General features: G+C 41.3%; 2 protein-coding genes across 2 annotated transcripts; one reads left to right on the top strand and one right to left on the bottom strand.

The window, feature by feature from the left end:
• Positions 1-15,115: 15,115 nt before the first annotated feature.
• Positions 15,116-16,844, bottom strand: LOC141015751 (solute carrier family 2, facilitated glucose transporter member 11). The gene has a single exon (XM_073489928.1). It carries the CDS (start codon positions 16,772-16,774, stop codon positions 15,182-15,184), a length of 1,593 nt encoding a protein of 530 aa, XP_073346029.1. The 5' UTR covers positions 16,775-16,844; the 3' UTR covers positions 15,116-15,181.
• A 685-nt stretch (positions 16,845-17,529) lies between these two features.
• LOC141015752 (RNA-binding protein with serine-rich domain 1-like) lies at positions 17,530-22,491 on the top strand. The gene is made up of 7 exons (XM_073489929.1): positions 17,530-17,559; positions 18,300-18,446; positions 18,677-18,856; positions 19,702-19,804; positions 20,440-20,593; positions 20,818-20,959; positions 21,194-22,491. Coding segments are annotated over exons 1-7 (828 nt in total). The 5' UTR covers positions 17,530-17,557; the 3' UTR covers positions 21,294-22,491.
• The last annotated feature ends 46 nt before the right edge of the window (positions 22,492-22,537 follow it).

The following is a 22,537-nucleotide window of genomic DNA, read 5'->3' as shown; positions in this document are numbered from 1 at the left end:
TTCAGCTTGCTATATACAGTATTGGAAACACTACTTACCTTTGGCACTGGAAGGGAAATAAAGACATGGATGTAATACCTACACTGGACAGACTGTTTGGTATCAGCTGCTTCATTATTGCTTGCGTAGCAGTGGCTCATTCTCCAGCTGTTTGGCGACCAGCCGACTAGGAACGCCAAATCCTATTCATTCAGGTGTACAAAGTGGCCATTAAAAGCCAATCTTTCCAGCTATTACTCCGCCAAACCATTCCTGCAACAAATCCGACTGCATAACCATTTATTCTTATTGATCATTCAATGAAGAAGTGTCTCTGACTCAGCTGGCAAATGCTGCTAATTGGTAATTCAACATCATTTGCCACGCCTTCATAATACTATTATTAAGAATTAAAGTGCCTTTCAATGCGGTGATTAGATTTCTGCTCTCCTGCTCCACTCTGTTGTTTGCTTTGCAGCAGCACATTACTTAGACATTACTGTTTTGTGTCTGTGTCCTCAGATGCACTATACCTGACTGCTATCCTTTTTTTACACACATCAAAAAATATTCCCTCTTACACAACTTTTGATCAAATTTCTGCCTTTTCAGTGCAGCTTTAAAGGAAGAGAGTGGAGATTAAAGATACCGAAAGGCTTGGTGACTCATCCCAGGACTCCAGGAGTGTTGTTTTTTCCCCCTGTCAGCTTTCTCATTCCCTCTCTAGTTTCTACGTCAACCCAACAGACCAGGCTAATTTCTCATCCCCTGTCTTCCCCAGTCATTACTTCTATCCCTGCATCACTCTTTTCCCCTCCACCCCCGCCCCCACTCCTTCTGTCTTCTCCGTCGAGCCCTCCCTTGCTCGTTTAGCCATCGTCTCCTCAAATCTGGTGGTCTGTCTACCCTGGATAAATGCTTTCAAAGGCCACAGAATGACTCAGCACATGTTTCTCTTGGAGGTCACAGTTAATGCATACCAATCGTAGTGGGGCCAGATGGCCGGTGTCTGGGCAGGGAGGATGGCACAAGGGCAACAGCATTACACCGAAACAGCAGACAGACTTGCTCAGAGGAAAGAGCAACAAGGGCAAAGTTAGGGCTGGGTGGAGAATTAGAAATAAATACAGTTATGATTAATTGAGTCATGTATAAAATGATTTATAGTGCTAAAATGAACAAGAATGGAGTGAAACAGGTTCTATTTCCTGCAGAGTTAACATTTGGGGTTTTACACACAATAGCAACAAACTGGTTTATGTGAGGTCACCTTTTTAAACTTGAGAGCCTCCCACCATCCCCTGACTGTAATTTACTCTAACTTATTTTGTTGCATTTGAGTGTTTTTCATAATAAAAGCATTTAGGTTTTAAAGATACAATATGTAAGAACTGAATTTAGCATGCTAACCAGCTAGCCCCGGCCCATCCTGTCTCGCACTTTGTACCACAAGAGGTGATAGTCTAATAGTATAGCTCAGGCACTGACTCATACCCAACCAGCCTCTCCTGAACCCACCATGCTTTTTTTGCATGCCCAGAATACAAGTCCTGGTCAAGGTTCCTGTAAATCACAGTTGTACTGTATCCCCTGTCGTCAGACTGGCCTCAGTCAGTCTCTGAGTCTGTGTTCAGTCCTGGTGCATCCATGTTTGCTGAGAGGTTGCTGAACCCGGCTGTTGCCTGTTGGCCTAACTTTGGATCTGGTACCACACCCTGCCAGCTATCCCCACTTGGTCACCTCGTCCTGGGCCTGAAAACGTCTTCCTTTCTGCGATCCAACACTCCCGTGCAAGCAGTATAAACAAAATCAACGTTTTCACAGAGCTCCAAACTCCCAGTTCGGATTACTAGCCGCATGGCTAACTGTGCTGACTAGTTAACCAAAGCTACAGTTAACAGCTGTTAGCAGTTACGCTGTTGTTTGAATTCAACAGGTTGCCAAATCTTTAAAGAACCTGCTGTGCCAAAATGAGGGCTTGAATTTCATGAAATATTTGGGGTGTACCACATTCATGTATTTGAAGTTCATGATGTCATTTGAAGCCTAATATATTGAGAAAAAGTAAAATTGGTCTTTACAGCTACATGCTATACACTGCATATGTATGTATAAATATGTGTTCATAATCATACTAACCAAGGTCTGCTGGTGGAACAACCTTAGAAGGAATATTAAGTAATTTTGGAAAAGATACTTGTAAATATACTTATATTTGCATTTGTGCCGGAAGTTAAATGAGGAGATTGATGCAGAGGGTCGAGACTAAGTCATTTTAACAAATGTCCAAAAATGTGAACAGAAGGAGGAGGTCGGGGTTAGATCAATGGGTCTTTTTGCCAAATGTGGGTTTATCTGCTGGATTACTTTTTGACCAGATGCTGTGACTTCCTCCAATCTTATCGTCACTGTGAGGTTGCCAGGCAACCAGCAGAACTAGTCATCAACAGTCCGGCACATAAACGCCCATATATGCACATTTTCTTGTTTTTACACTTTTATACGGATTACGTAAACAAGATAAAACAAGATCATTTGTGATCTCATCAGCCGTTTGTTTTTCCCCCTTGGAATATCAATCCAAATTTGGTGCGAATAAAAATAAATGAAAGGCATCTCTGAAAGCAAAAACAAAAACAGTATCCAGGCTCCTGTGCTCTCTGCCTCTGTTTTGCATGCTTGTCTAGCTTGCTTGTTCACATCACAGACAGCCAGACTGGCCAGCAAATATAAGGCTGCTGCACAGTGCCACTTCAAAATACACCCAAAACTTTAAGCGCTGAAAACAGCTTTTGTATGTACTATTTTTACCTCAGTGGCAACTCAAGTAATAAAAGTCTGTCAGCTGCTGAAACCAGCCCTCTCCTCTCCATAATTCAATTAATGAAAATTAGCTGAGCAGCGAAGCAGCACAGCTAGAAAACTAATCAAAGATTTCTTTCTCACCCTCCACAACACTCAGTACTAAAGACAAACCGAATGGCCCGTAAAATAATTATTTCCTGTCGCCCTTAATGAGCAGTGATTAGCATTATATTGCACGCTGCTATGATTTTCATTTCTTCCTGATTAGAAGTTTTGCATAGATTTCATTACATCATACATGACAATTACAGCTGCCCACTGCCGTCATTAATCTGTAGTTGTGGTTTAGCAAAAGGTTTTTAAAAAAGTTTTAGTGGAAGTCTTTTGATACTTGACCACAAAATTGAATAAATAATAAATTAAAAAATAACTAAAGTCAACTCACTAGCAGCACATTTGAATATAAGTCATTTGGGACTCAACTGCATCCAACCAATAACTTCTGAGTGATGTTTTGGAGTCAAAAATTGTACAATACACAGTCATATCTCTGTTTCCTCCGCGGTTCTGAGTCTGCCAAGTTACAGCCACAGCTGGCTGAGACTGGTTGAACAGATGAATCAAAGACTCATTGGTTTTGAGGCTCGGTGCTGCAGAGGGTCTTTTGAATTCCACATTTTAAACCATCCAATTTAGCCTTGTGAATCATTTTCTGTTATGAAAATGATGACTGGAACTGGGGTGTCTTCTGTCATGACAGTTCAGCTTCCTGTGGCATGGCCTGTTCCTGCCACCAAAAAGCAAATTAGAAAAATGACAGAAACTCCTTGTGACAAAACCTAGATCGAGGCTTCACATTGAAAAATGCCATTGTACTGTAGGACATTCATTTACAGCTTCTGTCCATCTAATAAATCTCAATACTCTTTCCCCATATTCATCCTGTCCTTTTCATGAAGTAAGAAAAGCAGCCGTTTTCCTGCTTTCAGCGTTGCATATTTCATATGATCCAATGGATTTTCAAATTTCTCATCTATGCTGCAAAGAAACACTGTCCTTCAAATTATAGGAGAAATTCTAAATCATCAAAACATAACACCACTACACCTCTTGTGTGTGTGTGTGTGTGTGTGCGTAGGAAATTAATCTATGCTGAAAATTGCTGAAAAGTTGAAAATGTTAGACAATAACAAAAACCAGGATGCACATCCAGATTACAATGCAGTGGCAGACATGTTACCTTAAAATGGGTCCTTGATTCCAGACAAAGGTATCAGCTGTCAGCTGTTGCTAGCGAGCTAATTAAGCAAACATTAGCTTCATGAGTTGAAACCACTGTTTCAGCAGTTCCCTTGAAACAGAAGTGTTATTTGCTTCTTCATATTTACACGTTTCCTGTTGAACCGTCAGGTAGGGAGGGACTCGTCGAGGATATTAAGTGGTGTTTCTAGCAGCCAATAGTGTTAGCAGCCCTTACCATGCAGCTACATGTCAAGCCTGACTCCCTGACTGGTAGCTCCCAGGGAACAAAGCCTATTAAGTGGTAAGAGGGCCTGTCAAATACTCTTACACATGGCAGCATCTCAGCCTGATGGCAGCCAATGTGGTGACAGGGATCAGTACCAAGGTAGTTTTCTTTCTGGGTTTAGTTTCTGGCAACCCAGGGCCAAATGTTAGTCTGCTAATAGAACTGATAATGTTAGCTGCATGACTAAATTAGCAAACCGTTACTGTCTAACAGCAACTAAACTCCGTAGACCATCTCAGAACTTGATTTCCAGTGGTCAAACTGGCCGCAGTTGGTCTCGAAGTTTGTGTTCGGCTTCAACACTGGCAGTGATCACTTGAAGCCCAGTACAGTTAGCTACTGTTAGCGGTTAGTTTAGCAACAAGTAAAGCCATCTGTTCATCAGGAAACTTAAATCACCAAGGGTTCAGGCAGAGCAGCCAGAGGACATTATAGGGAAAACCAGAAACATTGTCTGCATAAAATATAATCAAGATTTTTTTGTTAATTTTTTGGGCACAATTTGTTAAATAGATGCACAATGTGACCATGGATGTGATAACAAGTATTATGCTCTACGGTTGAATTTCCCTTTTTTACAAGAAAAAGGGTATTTTGGGTAAGGACTAACGTGTTTGCCAGACATAATGCTATCTTGGATGAGTGTAAGAAGATTTGGGTTTTTTTACGTGTACTTTACCTGTGACCACAATAGATAATGGAATATGAAACACTTGTTGGCCTTGATAATAGTGCTTGGGTAAGCCTACGACTGTAGTTAGCCAGAAATGCCAACATTTACAGTCTGAAGTTATAATAGGATGATTGCTGTTCATGGCGAGATTTAGCTAGAGAACAGTCAACTTGGAAATACATGGTCAACCTAATCCTCTACTTGCACTCTCATCTGAACTGTTTCTTGTCTCTTTGCTTCATGTCTAACTGTACTTCTATGGTTATATTTGACTTTTTGCTGCTATACATTTTAACGACAGTGATCTAGGCATACAAGCCACTAAGTACCTGCTCAGACCAACAGCTTCATGGCATATGTGCGAATGCAAACACTTCTCTGAGTTGACAATACCGAATCAGAGACAAACATATTTGGGCCCCCCAGCAAACCTCTTTCTCACTATCTACAGACGACCGACCTTCCATTATGTTGAGATGATGACAGCTCTGGCCAAATTGGATGAAAGTCTGCTGTTAGAGTGCTTGCCAGGTGCCTCATTATATTCAAAATGGCTCTGATTCACTGCTAAATGCATTCTCTCCCAGTGAGAGGTGATGGAGGAGAGGGGAGAGACGGTTTTTCTCCATCACCCTGTCATGATATCCAGAGGAACCTGCAGGGGGGGGCGCCCCGGGAGCTGTGTTCCCGCTGTAACTGCCCTCTCGGTGGCTGCACGACATCAATCACCTCCACTGAAATGCCCTGGACCTCCCCTGGGTGCCAGTCATGTTGTGAGAGTGAATTCGCATTGTTTACCCGACAACCCTCCAAAGTATTCATCTACAGGTGACATTTAGGAAAATGGTACAGTTGTGAGTTATTATGATTTTGGCATCTTCATTTTCTCTTCCTCGATCTATCTGGTCTCATCTGGTTCTTATCAGAGGTCAATAAGGCCATCAGCAAATCGATTTTGTGGTTAAATAAGATTACATTCTCCCTAAAGTCCCTGAGTGATGCCTGATGACCTTGCCGCTGTCAGATACACAGATCAGGGCCATGAGGAAGGAGAGCTATTGATGAAAGTATGTGTCTCTCTCACACACACTTACACACAGGCAGTTTAGCGTGTGTTGTCATGTGCAAACATTCTCCCTCACAAAATTCAACAGAATAAAGAATATGATGGCAGGTAATGACAGTAGTTGTAGGTAATTAAGGAGAAGCCGGGCTAAGCAAGATTTTGTATAAAAGTGCATCCGTCTCATGTCTCAGGCTATGTTCAGACAGAAGGAAAATCAGAGTTCTTTCTCAAAAATCAGATCTGCAAACACAGTGTCCGCACACACATTGTTATTTGTTAGTGATCAGACAGCACCAGTCTATCTGCACTGCTGCGGTAACAACGTAGGTAACGTCAGTAACTACGTATGCTGGTGATACGGCTTTCCATCACAGAAGCATGATAAATGAACAGGCGTTTTCTCACTCTTGAAAACAATCGCGCCGTCAAGTCGCGGCGCGGACAACTGATTTCAGCGTGACTGTCCGCGGACCATTGTTCTCAGTGTCGTCTCCCATACCATTCTGATGGATTAATATGTGGCCTGCCAGTCTGAACAGAGCCTAAGTCGCAAATTACAACGGCAATAGAGAGGATCTCTGTGGCATCAGATTCATGTCACATGACGCAACACGCCACTGCTGACGGTCTAAGTTGACCTCCAGGGTTAGGTTGCAGCCATTGCAATCAATTTGAACAAAAACCAAAACTTTTTGTACAGGCCAAATATGCATGCATAGTTTAGAAATACCAGTCACCTCTTAATATCATCATTTTATACGGTTTGTGGGCGATGATGTCTTCAAACATTCATGACTTTAAAAGTCCTGCTGCCACTAGAAGAAACCCAAAAACAGTGCAGCGTACACTTTCATGCTGGGTGGAAAACCCTTAAAGAAAGTTAAGTCTGTATTATACTATGTCCATGGAAATCCTTGGTCCTGATTAGCTGGCAGGTGCCTAAACTAAACTCATTCATCAAGACACTTCAAACATACACTAGCTTCAGACAGTTTAATAACCATTCATGGCTATTAAATTAAAGTAACTGAGATTTAAAGCAAAGATGCTTTATGAGGAGTACATTGGATTTTGAAAAAGTAGCTCATTAAGCTGAATAACAGAGAGAGAGAGAGAGAGAGAGACTGGTGTTGATGTTGTCTAATGACAAACCCTGTAGCTGCTCCCTGTAGACAGTAAAAAATGACACTGTGACAGAAATGATAACTTTACTGGAATATTGTCACATTTCTAATTAGTAATCTTGGCACTTCAGAGAACCTGAAATTGTTATCATTTTACAATATTACAGAGAAATGTCACAGTTATTCTTTTTGATTCTTAGTAGTTCTTTGCGTTTCTGGGTTTCATTTTACAGTAATCTGACCAATGTTCTGGGGCTGTGGATTATGTGTGATGTTGCCCTGCTGTACAGCAACCACAGGACCGCAGGACTACAGCAGCAGAACCAACCGCGATCAATGGGAACCTGCTGCATGAGAAAGCACAGACACTCCGGGGAAGAAGCCAAGTTAGTATCATACATTAATGGGACAGACAGAGAGGAAGAGGAGGAGAGAGGAGCTCAGTGCATCATGGGTAGTCCCACGGCATATCTATCAGAATATAACCAATAGGTTTATGGAAAAAAAAAGCTACCACCTATCAGGCGCCAAATATCTATCAGAATAAACTACTAGGTCTATAAATAGTTAAACACGGGCCAAGTTATTCTATCTAGCACATTCTATCTGAAAAAAGTTTTTAAAAAGTTCTAATAATCGGCATCAGTATCAGCCCTGAAAAATCCATATCGGTCGACCCCTACTTTTTAGACCAATTACTTTACTCTGATATTTTATGCCTGACAGAATGAGCTAGCTTATTTTAACTACATTTATAGACCTATCAGAAAAAATCTATAAATATACAAAAATAAGGTAGCTCATTCCGTCAGGCACAAAATATCTATCAGAATAAAGTCCTAGGTCTAAAAAGTAGGTGTCGACTGATATGGATTTTTCAGGGCTGATACTGATGCTGATTATTAGAAACCAGGGAGACTGAAAATCGACATTTGGGACCGATGTTCATTTGCGGTTAAAATGAAAATCTTAGTGTCAACATTTTTAATAACCTGTGATGGAATAAACCCACTTTATACTTCCTCTCCATTGCATTCATTTGATAACTTTAGTTACTACTTAATTTGTAGATGTAAGTGCTCACAGGCTATGAACTGTGACGTGTTACCAATCAGATATTCTTGCGGGTGGGACATTATGTGAGAAAATGCTGCATCAGAGTTAGTTTACAATTAGTTTATTTATCAGCAATCTGACAGACAAATCATAGATACCGATAATTAGAATAAATGCTGAATATCGGCCCTGATATTAACTCTACCCCAACTATAAACAGTTAAACACTGGCACAAAATATCTATCAGAATCAACTACGAGGTCTACCAAAAATTAAAAAAATGAGCGAGCATATTCTATCAGCCACAACAGATCTATCAGAATAAAGTAGTAGGTCTTCAAAAAGTAAAAAATAATAATAATAATAATATTAATAATAATCTAGCTTGCCACACATTCAGCAACTGATACTGATAAACTTTATTTATAGAGCACTTATCAAAACAAAGTAGCTACAAAGTGCTTTACATAGATACCCGAATGAGCCATAAAATATACAAGAAGAGCTACATTACAAAAAGGTTATTAAAAGTTAAATTTAAGTTAAAACCAATAAAATTACCAGGCAAATTAGATAAAATTATGATAAAAGTATGTTTTTAGAAAAGATTTTAAAGAAGACATTGATTTAGACAGGCTTGTTTCCTCTGGAAGGTCATTTCAGAGCCTTGGGGCCCTGACAGAAAAAGCTCTGTCCTTTTAGTTCTCATCCTGGAGTCTGGAAGAGGCAGAAGACCACTCATGCACACAGCTTCATAAGGGATTAAATGATCTGAAATATTATATTTAGCCAGAAGAGAAGAGCTTTAAAAATAAAGAGGCTGAAACAGGTGTGATGTGATCGTACAACTTAGTTCTGGTTAAAAGTGTGGCAGATGAGTTCCGTACAGTCTCTAGTTGTTGGTCTATATACACAAAAATATACAAAACAAAACATTTACAAAACAAACCCTTTAATGTCAAAGTGAGAACAGATTTCTACAAAGCAATGTCAATTAATTAAAAATATGTAAATGTAATGTAAAATAAGTATAGTATAAGTATTTAGCAGATGCAGCTCGCAGCTTTGGCCACAATCACAGCACTGAGTCTGTGTGGATAGGTCCGAGTCAGGCTTACACATCTGGACACTGCAATTTTATTCCATTGTTCTTTGAAAAACTGCTCAAGCTGTGTCAGGTTGCACAGGGATCGGGCGTGAACAGCCCTTTTGAAGTCCACTTGGAAGTGTTTTTGTATCCATCCCCTGACTCCCCTGATACTTTTCAATAACCTTTTCACAAGTTGCTTGGAGTGTTCTTTTGTCTTCATGGTGTAATTGTAGCCAGGAGTACTGATTAACCAGTGACTGGACCTTCAGACACAGGTGTCTTTATACTACATTCACTTGAGACACATTCATTGCACTCTGGTGATCACCTCAGTAACTGTGAGACTATGAGCACCAATTGGCTGGACCGCTGTTACTTCATACTTACGCAATCACTTCTTTTATATTATGTATTTCTAATTAATTTACATTACTTTTTAGACATCTGTTTTCACTTTGACATTAAAGCATTTTTTTGTTGTTGTTTTTTAAATTTTTTGTTTTGTACATTTTTTTTTATATTGACCACGATTCCATTTTAAAAAGCAATAAAATGGAAAAACATCCAAGGGGGTGAATTTATAGGCACTGTATGAAATGAACAACACTGAATAAATACAAAGCCAAAGTCCTTGTCTCTCCTTGCGTCGTCTTTCCCAAGACAAAAGGTCAAACAGTAATAACAACTTAATTTCTCCATGCTATCTGCTCATATCAGAGACGGTGGCCAGCCTGCATCGAAGACGATGATGATAGTGAGGCTCTCTCTCAGGTCCACTGTGACCTGCTGTCTGCTTCATCACGGCATCATCAGCCTCTTTTGTTATGAAGAGGCATACAAAGATTAAACCTCAAACACAGCTTTCATTATAGAAACTATTCTTGTCCATGGCGGAGAGACAATACCATCTGATATCGTCTCCTTTTTTGATCCCATGACATCCCGTTGCAGCTCAATTTCCTCATCGTATACTCTCTCAAGTGCTCGGCAACAACCTCAAGGTAAGGCTCTTAACTCCCACAGTATTTCTGCACTGCACTTCTGGTTGCCAAAGGAAACCTGGACACTTCAGTCGATGAGGAAGGTGCAAATAAAAGCAGCAGGCTGAAACATGCCCTCTCCCTCACTGTCACTTCCTGGAACCAGACACCTCTCAGAGGCCACTTTCACCTAAAAAAGACCAAAGACTCTGAAGCACCACTTGGTAGAAATGAGCAAGCGCTCCTCTTTGAACAGGTACGTCAAGAATATGTTAAAAATGCCAAATGTGACGTACTTCTTTCATGTAAAATGTATGAACAGATCGAGCTGTCTGTTGAACATAATAGTAGAGTACCATCTCCAACGCTGTAAAAAAAAAAAAAAACATTCACACATTTAAAAAGATGACAGAGCCAAGCCTACTTAAACAAAAAAATCTGAACCACAGAAATAATAGAGGGACTTTGGTTACTGAGTTCTGGATCAGTTTTCTTTTTGGCTCGTAGATAGGAAGTGACATTGGAAAAGGCATAGTTTATTTGCAGAATATTGGCTCAGACAGGGCAGGGTAGCAATCAGGAGGACTGGGTAATATCCCAAGGGCCTTGCTGCCAGCACAGCTTGCAGACCTATGCTCTCGCAATCACACTCTTTATCCACATTAAGGAACTCAGCAAGATATCGGTTATTTTTCAATGGGTCAGATCAAGGTACGTCCTTTCAGTTCAGATCTGGGCAGGGCTGCTCATTTACTCCCATACTTTAGATTGTATTATTTGCAATGTAACCAATGTGACTTCTTGAAAGTAATGTACGCAAGATGTAAACTGAAACATTAAGGCTGCTGTAAGTGATATATTTTGCATTAAAATAAGTGTTGAATGGCACTATATTCAAACAGTAATCACTGTTATAGAGTGTTTGGTAAATGACTGCCGGTCATGCAGAAGAGAAAATACATTTTCTGGTATTCCTGTCCAATTTATCCAATCAGGACAGAGAACTCCATAAAGAGGCGGTCCTGTCTGCTCATGAATGTGCAGAGCTGCTTTGTCTGGCGATTACCGCTGAGCGTTCATGTGGTGACGCAGACAGGACAACATTTACAGCAGCTTTAAGGAGAAGGGTGGTGCTGAGAAAGTATTTGAAGCACCAAATGCTAAATGCCAAAACAATGTACATAATTTGGTTCTTACATTTCAAAAAGCATAAAGGCGGTTTCATATTTAGCTTAGTGGTCATGTAGTTTCACATGAATTTATTAGCTAAATTGTTTAAATGGCAGTAACGTAATGAGCCAGTACATTTAATTAGGATTTTTCCATGTATATGGAGGTACAGTTTATGGGTGTGGCAGCTTGTAGGAGAAAAACTAGCATTTGGATGGAATTCAGGTTGTTTTTTTGTGGTTTTATAATCAGCTGCCAAGTTTTCAAGCTTCTATTCTCATTTCTCTGTGCAAGAAAGTGAAAAACCCTGTAACTCAAAATATCAAACCATTCCCAGAAAGTGTGGTTCACCCAGCCGCTGGGGTCAGAGCATGCTGTCTCCCCCGCAGCTGATGTGTTCGTCATTGTGTTTGCTATTGTATGTGATACCCTGGATATCCTTCAGAGGACCTTCACTGTAGCACTAAGCTCTGAAATAAAACAACACAAAATGCCTGAAATCACCAACAAGGCCCCAAAACACACCAGTGTGTGTTCAGACTGTGACGGGTAAAGTGCAGATGAATGTCTTTGAACAATGTCTAATCTGATTGCCTGACCTAGACTTGCTGTATCTCTTAAGTGTAATGTACTTAGGCTAGTTCTGCTAATTAGGAATCTCTTTTGACATCTCTATCTCTAAATCTTTATATCCTACCACTTTTGACAGTAGTGCTATTTAGATTTACTAGAAAAAGGCCAGTGGATTTTGGAGGACAAATTGAAGGCCAGCGAGAACAGAAATATTCCCTCTCATACAAACACAAACCTACTTTCCGGGTGCACACAATTAAATATGAAGCTATATAAAAGCCATTTTTCTGTCATCTAATAACAATAGTTCAAATAGCCAGGACACACTGCTCAATTACTGTGAAATGTAGTAATAGAGTCCAGTGAAACATCCCACTTGAACGTTACCCCCTCTTCAGAGCTAGATGTTCTCCAACAGCTCTTGTTTCCATAAATAAACAGTATTACGCTGGCAGTTTTCATGGGAGTGGGTGGGAGCAGTTGGATCGAAGCGGCGAGGAGCGTAGGGAGCCAGAGTAATGTGATTAAATGTAATAAAGAAAGCAGTTGAATCAGACTGGCGGAATCAGTTAACAAAATCACAAAGAAGACGATGCCGTGGATTACCAGCACTTTTAGTTTTTTATTGTTGCATGTCACAAACCGTCTCAGTGCACGAGACGGCACAAATCGCGACACAACCGACACAAATAATAACAAAAAACATGGCGTGTGTTGATGAATTTCATCAGTGGTGAGTGAGGTCTGTATGGATGAGTGAGGAATGTGTATGTAAGTGTTGAAGGCAGCAAAAACATCAAATAACCTACATAAAGTCAGAAATGCAGGCCGGTGTGCTACATAGCACCAAGGTTAAAAGAATCCTGAACAATACCGGTTGAAAAAACAGTTTATTTGGTGGAAAAGTAGTGCGAGAGAGACAGACAATGAGACCAGGCTGGTAGTTACAGCCTCGGTGGAGGCCTACACAGGTGTGGCTACATAACTTAACAGCCCTCCCTGAGTGCAAGCTCCTGCAGGAGGAGGCCACTGTGGGCAGAAAGGGAGGGGCCTTCACATGCACATACAGTCATTACCCATTGAATAAATATTATTGAATAAATAATTTCAGTGTGCAAAAAATATATTAACTACTCAATTATACAAAATAAAGCCTGAACATTTTTTTTACACAATCAATATCATCATCGAAGATCGTCATAACATGCTTTGGAAAGACAGCATCATACAATAAATATATCTCATTCAGTTAGTGCAAAGCATCTTCGAACTGCTTCGACAATATTGCGTTTTCTTCGAAAAGCAGCAAGAAAGTTGTTTTCAAGGAATAATGAGGTGATACGGATTATTAATTTAAAAAAATACTCTTAAGAGAAGCATCTAAAATGTAAAATAATGAGTAGATGTTGTCCCTTGATTCATCCTAAGAAATAATCTGTGAAAGGCAACATACAGAGGCTGTGACAGATGGTCAACAGAAGGCTTGCAAGGCCTGTGAGGTGACAGCTGTTGAATTACATCTTCGCCTGGGTGTTACATCTGTGACTCACTTTGATAATTTACAGATTTACGTTTGAGTGCGGAAAGGAGAGCGAGGCTGAGAGGGAGGCTGAGAGCAACGACAGTGGCGACATCTACTGGCTGTTTTGCAGAGCTGCAGTCATGAATACACATGTAATACAGTCGTGAGTATAAACAGAATACATTTCAAGAGATGGTTAAATGGGATTATGATGTTAATAGCACCACTAGGAAAGATCACCTGCGTGGGAGTCTATACTAACACACATACAGTCCAGTCTGTAGACCAAGTTTAGAGAGGCTATGTAACCTCTTGGATCACTGAACAGGAAAACGTACGCAAGCATGGCTCACTGGGCTGGATAGACATGTTGATGGAGCAGAGAATATAATCATATTACACAATAAACAGGCACTGTTATCAACACAGTGCAGACGTGTTGGATTAGAGTGGATAATCCTTGAATACATGCAATTCAAATGATTACCCACTGTACAGCAAAAACCTCTATTATTGTCCATACCTTCAGACAATTCAAGTGGGTATGAATATGAGCTATGTGGCTACATTGGAGGTATATAATCCATCACATTTTGGGTTCAACACGTTTAGTGTAGTGTCTAACATTGCACAGTTAAAGCATGCTTCACTCAGGTAGGACTAGAGCATGTTTAAAAGCTCTTTATCTGTTCACTTCAGACTGTTTATTGCTCCCAGAGTGTTCAATACAGCTCAAGAGTACAATAAAGTCTTACTATAAATTCATAATAATAAAGTAAATCAAAATGTTGATCAAATCTTTGGCATAAAGTCAAGTTTTGTGAAGAAATTGGAAGAGAAATGACCAAAGCAGCTGATAGAGGTAAAAAATAAAAGGAAATTATTTTGTGAGGGTCTGCTCATGTTGCTTTTTAACTGATTAAGCAGGGTATACTGAAGGAAAGGACGATGGAAAAGACTTAAAACTGAAGTACAGTATTCCTCCCAGTATTCCTTTTCTTGGAAATTTCCTATTCAGGTTATAGTTAACCATTAAGAGAGCTGCCTTGTAGAGAAAAGATTATGACGTCATCGCTTTAGAGCCCATCAATTGTCACAAAGCCTTTTCTTTGTGACTATACTGCACTATATTGATTTTTGAGTCTCATTCCTAACTTATCAAATACTGCTGCTGCTTTGGGATTGGAGGTCAGGTCAGCCACCAGCATAAGTATCTGATTAACAGATACAAATCTTTGAATAATTTAGTTTGACATTTGAGCTAAACTGAATGATCAATCATTCCTTAGACAAATGTTTTCATAAAAAGGACACTTTGGGTTTCATCTGTGGAGTAATCACCTGAACACTTTCCACCCACTTGTTTGCTTTTGTAAATATCTTATTGTTTTTTGTAAATATCTTGTGTTTTTCTATTTACTTTCTATTTAATATTTCTATGCATATTTTTATTCTTACTTATTCGTACTGTTGCACCTGTTGAGCTGTTGTAATATGTGAATTTCCCCGTTGTGGGATAAATAAAGACAATCTTAATCTTTATCTATCACCGAAATTGCATGAAAAAGGCCATGAAGGTGCAGCCCGTTTCATCTCCACCATTACTGGAGGATGTCAAATTTCTGTCCCCAGTCTTACGGTCGGGTGAGGGTCAGGATCTTGCATGAGGGAAGTGAAGGAAACGGCTTTATCCAGCTGCGTAACGGGCTCGTCCACCTGCGTGTCTGACATCTCCCTCTCCACGCCATTCTTTCTATCAAACTCCGCAGTTATCTCGGCCAGCGTCTTGCCCTTAGTCTCTGGTAAAGTGAGCCCCAAAAACAGAGCTGACACCACACACACAACCAAAAAGGGTAGGAAGCAGAAATCCCCCAGGCCTTTGACAATGAAGGGGAACAGCATTCCAACCAAGAACAGGCTGATCCACATAAACGAGCCAGCGACCATGTACGCTGCCGGCCGAGCCCCCTGGTCGAAGATCTCGGCTGGTAAAATCCCTGTCACCCCCGCTGGGCCCAGGCCAAAGCTTAGGATGTAGCAGAACACGCATGCCATGCTGAGGTAGGGCATCCCAGCCACCCCGCGGCTCTGGAGGTTAAGAGCTACAGTGAAGACTACAGTCCAGCAAGACATAAGACTGTACCCACCCACAAGAAGGTACCTGCGACCCACGCGTTCAATCAGAAGATTACTCAGGATAGACGCAGTGAACTCAGACGCACCCGTGCCAATGGTGACATACTGGATTCTCTCTGGAGGGATCCCTGCTGCGAGGAAGATATAGTAAGCATAGAAGTAGATGGAGTCATTGCCGCAGAGCATCATGGCAGAACTGGCAGTCATGACTGTCCTGAGCTGGGCTCGCAGGTCACGACTCTTGAACAGGGACCAGGGCGTCTTTGCAGAAGACCCCGAATTTATGGCTTTCTGCTGCTGCTGCTCCCGAAGCATCTCCTCCATCTCTTGGACAGGAGCCTCCCCACCACGAAGCCTTCCAAGCGCCTTCATACATGCTTCCTTGTCGCCACGGTCAATGAGAAGGTATCTGGGGCTTTCAGGGAACCAGGGCAGGGTAAGGATCTGGATCAAACCTGGCAAAGCGTTACTAGCTAATAAGTAGGGCCAAAGAGGCTCTGCACCCAGCAGCTCGGTGAGTCCAACAACTTGGCCCAAGAAGATCCCGAATGCAGTGAAGACGGCCGAGGAAAAGGCCACAGCACCTCGGAGGTGCGTGGGGGCGCTCTCCCCAAAGTACATAGGCTGGACATTCATACTGACCCCCGAGTTCATCCCCACCAGAAACCGAGCAATGATGAGCATCTCAAATGATTTTGCCACCCTGCACGTCAGCACGAACACAGCGCCAGCAAACAGGAAGGAGTTGTTCAGAAGCAGCGTGTTCTTCCTACCGAAGCGGACTGCCATAGGCCCTCCTATCAGGGCTCCAAACAAGCCACCCAGCGAGAAGGCTGATACAATCAGAGTCCACACAAGGGTCACCTGAGGCATCTCCAGGCCGGTGCCCCAGCGTTCCATGTAGGTGTCATTGATGAAGCCCTGGATGTAGCTGGTAGGAGCGTTGATAATTGAGATGTTGTAGCCATACTGGAAGGTGCCTCCAATGGCAGCAGAGCATACAGTCAAAGCAAGGGTCCTGCCTGAGGATTTGCTGGCTACAGTTGGCTCAGTGTCGCCGGTGGAGTTCATCTCGGGTCTGGCTGTCCCCGGAGGAAAAGCAAACGTGTGTGTGCTCTTCACTCGATGACATGCAGTATTTATTCTCGACAAGCACTATCTCGTGCCTGCTTTAGCTTAATAGATAACCTTCTGTTGAATGAATTACAGTACTTGGCAGTGTCTAATGCTATAACCAAGCTAGCGGTGCGGTTTCCGTGTGGTTTAAAAGGAAAAGAAACCGGTTGCATTGGTACTTGTTTTCCCTCAGTATTACCTGTCAGGCACCTGCCACCTACGTACTGTACGCTGTGCTCCGTCGGTCCTGCCGCAGCAATCAGGCAAAGTGCATCACACAGTTGACCCAAACTGTTTTAACAGTTTGAACAGTAGTATAATAGCAATGGTTCAACTATTTATTTAAAAAAAAAATGTTAAGCTTCTAAATAGAGATGACAGTGTCAACATAATTAGCTAAAATTGACAATATTTGTCGTTTTTTCCTAGATTTTTTGTGATTGTGAGGGAGAAACTATTGAATGTGTATTTACAGATTGTTTCCATAGTACTGCATTTTGGCTTGATTTACAGAAATACCTTTCAGAAATGCTAATAATAACAATAACAATAATAATAATAATAGTAATAATAAGAAGAAGAAGAAGAAGAAGAAGAAGAGGAAGAAAACCTACCCTGGCAGTCCAGATTCAGGGGATATAATTTCCAGGGCCTGTGGGCGCGCAGTCTTTTGATTACGTCAGGCTAAAATGTTACGTCACCTTTCTGCGACTATCACTGTCGCGAGTGGGTGCAAAGATGTGAGTAAACGCGACCACCTCAATCAGCGTTTCTTACGTGGAGAATATCCCTGTGTGACTTATATCAGCGACAGAACCTCAGACTCTTGATAAGTGCAGATTTTTGGTTTCAAACGCGCGCATTTGACTGTCTGCACAACGTAACGAGTCAGTATTTGCTGACGAGCTAATGCTAACATGGGCGAGTGTTTGGCTAGCAGCCTACCGTTAACATTTGATTTAACCCGGGTGGCTGGTTGTTGTCAGTCAGCACTTGTCCTCAGTGGGACCACGTAAAGTGTTGAAAGCTGGATAGTCGAACAAGTCATGAGACAAATATACATTCAGTGCAATGTTGTTAATTTGCGTTCTGGTGCTCCAGACTTGAGTGTGGTGCAAAAAAATATAGAGCAAATTAGATATATTTTCATATTTATTGTGCCCATGCATTTTGAGTTGATGATTCATCAGTGTTTACATGCCTTCAGAGCCAGTATTATTGTATATGTTAAATTAAATCTATGCTGTATGTGTAACCCCAATTAATAGTGCAACTATAACGGTGTATGCATTTCAATGCATTAAAATTACTTATATAACTCTTGTAAGATTACCTACTAGTCAACAGTCGGTTTGGAAGTTTTGATGTCAGTGTTTGGATAACATGCCTACAAATGTGCATTTTGCATGTTGTTTAAGTGTCAAGGTTGGTCCACTGCCTTCAGTCCTGACTTCTGTTCTTCTTTCCTCTCCTCCAACAGGGCGCCTTCCCCAACTAAGAGGAAGGAGGATGACAAGAGTAAACAGAGAGGTAAGGAGAAGTCAGGATCCACGAAAGAAGGAGCTGACAAAGGCCGGGGCCGAGAGAAGAACCGCACACGACGCAGTGCTTCCAGTGGGAGCAGCAGGTCAGAGACTGTTGTCATATGATGTCAATAAATGCTGCCAGGTTCCTATTTGCTTGTTCCCTGTTGCATTTCTGTTATTGATTAATTTTCCATCGGATGAAGGGAAATGTTTGGCAAAAGCTGCCCTGTATTGGATGTCATGTTGTGACTTTGACACAAGGTCACAGCAGCATCCTCCTCATTTACTTTAGACAGTGGAGGACAAACTGCTCATATCTGCTCTTGTTAAGGTCCAGCTCCAGCTCCAGCAGCAGCTCAGGCTCCAGCTCCGGCTCCTCCAGTGGCTCCAGCTCCTCTGCTTCCAGCCACTCAGGCTCATCCAGCTCCCGCTCCTCTTCCTCCTCTTCCTCATCCTCCTCACCAAGCCCCAGCCGCCAGCGCCACAACAACAGACGACGTTCACGGTCCAAGTACGGAATCAGTCACAATGAAATTTTCGGGAAAATTAAAGGGATAGTTTGGATTTTTGAAGTGAGGTTGTGTGAGGTACTCTATAGTCAGTGTGTTTCATTCAGTAGATGGTGGAGAAACATATGAGGACTGATGTCTATTTGTTTGTTTAAAGGATTCCCATTAGCTGATGTTATGGAAGGTATGCATGTTAAAAGAAAAATGCAAAGCTTAAAATGACAGGAAACGGGGAAAAAAATACAATCATATACGATTTTAAACCCACTCAAGACTGAAACTGTTATATCCATCTATGCTCTCTTCAGAGCCACCAGACTCCTTTGACAAAAACAGTAATTTTACCTGACAGAACACGGAAGATGCTGGTCTACTGCCGCCTCAATCGGTTAGTTGTGTCATTGTGTGACTTCACTGTTTTAAAGGGTTAGTTCAGCGTCCTTAAAATCACACAATGACACAAACAAACAAACCAAACAAGGCAGTCACAGACTAGAAACTCCTGTGTTCTGTGAGCTAAAATTACCTGTTTTTGTTAAAGGAGTCTGGTTTGGAGAGAGCGATATAACATCTTTTGTTCCCTGTCAGAAAGGTCTGACGGCAAAGTACAGCAGGGAAAATATTCTTTATATAGTGTGCACTGAACTGATATTGATGTTCTTTTGTGACTGTTGTACATTTTGTTCAGTACTCCTGCTGCTTTTTCAAACTGCGGGGGGTGCTGACTGCTATCTACTGTAGTAATACATTGCCTTTTTTTTATGTCTAACTGAGCAATTCCTGAATGTCTCACCTTGTAGTAAACTCATTACGGTTTAAATATTAACTGAAAGGTTAATGTCACTAGGTCAAAATCAGCAAAGAAGGACGACAGAGACCGGCGACGTAGGAGCCCCACACCCAAACCCACAAAGGTCTACCTGGGCCGGCTTACCAGAAATGTTATAAAGGTAAAGGCAGAAGGCAATGCATGTTAAAGACCCCGAATCAATTTCCAGTATAAGAAATCAACACATTTCATTTTTGTCTTTTTTTTATGTTCACATCAGCCCAAAATCTTGTTCACCATATTATTCCTGGGTATTGAAGACTTGATACAAGAAAATTTGACCCAAAAAGGAAGTAATATTTTGAATAAGATGCTTCGATTGCCTGCAGTAACCTCAATTCTCCATTGTTTGAGTGTTTGAATTAGATTATGGAAGTGAGCTAACAGGAAACAATCAGTGGCACAGTTTAAGAGAAGAAAAATAAGAGGGATTTACGGTGTGCTGTTTGCAGGCTCCATCGCCCTGATGTACAGGAGCATAATTACTACACTAATAGCAATCAGACAGAAGTGCTTACACACACGAGTAATTGAAAGACTGCTGAATGATTCGGCTCTGTTACTCGAGTTATGGAATAAAATGATTCCTTGGTCTTATTATAATAAATTAATTTATAGTGTTGTATAGTGTTTCATACAAGGAGCTGGAATGGATTGTATTCACAGTACTAAGCAGTAGAATAAGGATCCACTCCATATAAATGTGTCTAGATGTAGTGCTAAATTTCAAAGTATTCTCTGTTGTGCCTTTTGAAGGAACACATTCAGGAGATCTTCTCCACCTATGGCAAGATCAAGATGATTGACATGCCAATGAACCGCGTCCATCCTCACCTGTCCAAAGGCTACGCCTACGTGGAGTTCGAGACCCCAGAGGAGGCGGAGAAGGCCCTGAAACACATGGACGGAGGTAAGAGGATGCAGAGGAACATGAACATGGAAAGGGAACAGATTGCATGACAGCCATATTGTTTATGATTGTATAATGTAGTGTAGATAACAGACTGCTCAGCGATTACCATGTTTCTTTGGCACACTTATATTGATCTCTCAAGTTAATGTGTTCACTTCTTAATTATGTCGACATGACAAACCTTAACCAATCTTGAAATTCTGGATTTTTTTTTCCTTCAGGTCAAATCGACGGTCAGGAGATCACAGTCACAGCTGTGCTGACACCCACAGTGCGTCCTCCCCCCCGCAGGCTGTCCCCTCCCCGCAGGATGCCTCCTCCACCACCCATGTGGAGACGCACTCCACCTCGAATGAGGAGAAGGTGAGCAGCATGTGATGAGTAGGAAAAGGTGCAGCAGTGCTTTGATTAGGGAAAACAAATAATGCAGATTATCCCTCAGCTGCTACTCTGTATTCTAATACAGCCTCCATGTTTACTCTTGGTTGCTATGACATCCAATATCTATCTTTCATTTTGTCTGGTTATTTTCTGCTTTTCAACATCACTCTTTTCCTGCTTTTTCTCTTATGCTGTCTTTTTTTCTTCCTCTCCGAGGTCTCGGTCTCCACGGCGACGCTCTCCAGTACGTCGCCGGTCTCGGTCACCCGGCCGGCGCCGTCACCGGTCACGCTCTAGTTCCAACTCCTCCCGCTAGTGATAAAGAAACCCCTCCGATGCTCCTATGCTGTGTCCTTCTGATTATCAGTGTGACCAACCAAATGTGAAAGAAATACACATTTTCCTGGTCGACTGTTCGCACTTGAGTGATGAGAACACAGACACCAAAATCATGACTGTATCCCTGAGTCAGTTACTGTCACCAGTTTTCTATGCTAACATTATAGCATGCTGCTATTAAATTATAGGAAACAAGCATTATCTTGAAAGAGAAAGTAAGCATTTATCACCTCCTATTTCTAAATACTGTAACGACAATAGTTTTCTGTTGGAACGTGAAGAAATTGATTCATTATTTGTTGTATAAATAACTGTCAGAATGGAGTTTAATTTAAAAATGAATTGCCCCAGAAGCCATGTGAAAAAGCACATAGAAAATAGCAAACTTTCTGTCTAAAAATCCCAGACAGTCCGCAAAGAAAATGCAAATTGATACACATTTAGGAGTTGGTTGCATAAAAACAGGTGAAAGCACACTTGAATGTGTTGGAGTCACCGATCATCATATACTGACATCATGTAGGCGAGGATTAAATCGTCTAGTGAGATCACATGATTCAATTTAGTGTCTGTGTTCTCATCGCTGAGGCAGTAAGTCGATTTATGACTTTAAACACACACAGTCTTTAAATAATCCACCAGTACAATATGATACACAGTGTGTTGAAATCCATCTGGCAGGGTCCAGATGTTCACTTTCAGTGTAATCAATTATTCTTACTTAATCACATATTTTATATGGTGCTACTGGTCATAACTTAGATTTAAATCAGTATGAGTTTTAAAAACAATCCTTTTTGTATCCCTCTTTTCATGTGTGAGTGATGCTCCAGCCACCACCTCATACAGAGCCAGTCAATCACATTTACAGAGGCAGCTATACAAGTGAGTCACAAGAAGTCAAATACCAGTAAGAAGCACACGCCTGCTTTCATACAAGTCTGAAAGTGACAGTCATTTTAACATTGTCAGTGCATAGACGTCAGAGGGTTATTGAATAATGGATGCATCAGTCATTTCTGTTTTCCGCTTAATTTTATGTGTCAAACTGGGATCTGATCCAGACATTTGTGGCTTTAGATAAATTTGTCCCCTTAAAATCAAATTTTGCATAGCTGGCTGTGTTAGCTCCAGCAGTGGCTTGAAAATAAAGTTCATTGTTTTAATTGTAAGAATTTTGTCTGTCTGATTTGATAACATTACTGGAACTTTTGTGTTGTG

Source organism: Pagrus major, chromosome 20, assembly GCF_040436345.1.
Source record: "Pagrus major chromosome 20, Pma_NU_1.0".
In the NCBI taxonomy this organism is placed as follows: domain Eukaryota; kingdom Metazoa; phylum Chordata; class Actinopteri; order Spariformes; family Sparidae; genus Pagrus; species Pagrus major.
Note: the sequence above shows the minus strand (reverse complement) of the source record. Positions and strands in the feature narration are given on the sequence as shown.

Excerpts from the sequence above, each read along its gene's own strand:
- LOC141015751 (XM_073489928.1), bottom strand. The coding sequence starts at position 16,774 with ATGAACTCCACCGGCGACACTGAGCCAACTGTAGCCAGCAAATCCTCA.
- LOC141015752 (XM_073489929.1), top strand. Across the intron at positions 18,857-19,701 it reads AGACGACGTTCACGGTCCAA|GTCAAAATCAGCAAAGAAGG; the intron begins GTACGGAATCAG and ends TAATGTCACTAG. Across the intron at positions 19,805-20,439 it reads TTACCAGAAATGTTATAAAG|GAACACATTCAGGAGATCTT; the intron begins GTAAAGGCAGAA and ends TGCCTTTTGAAG.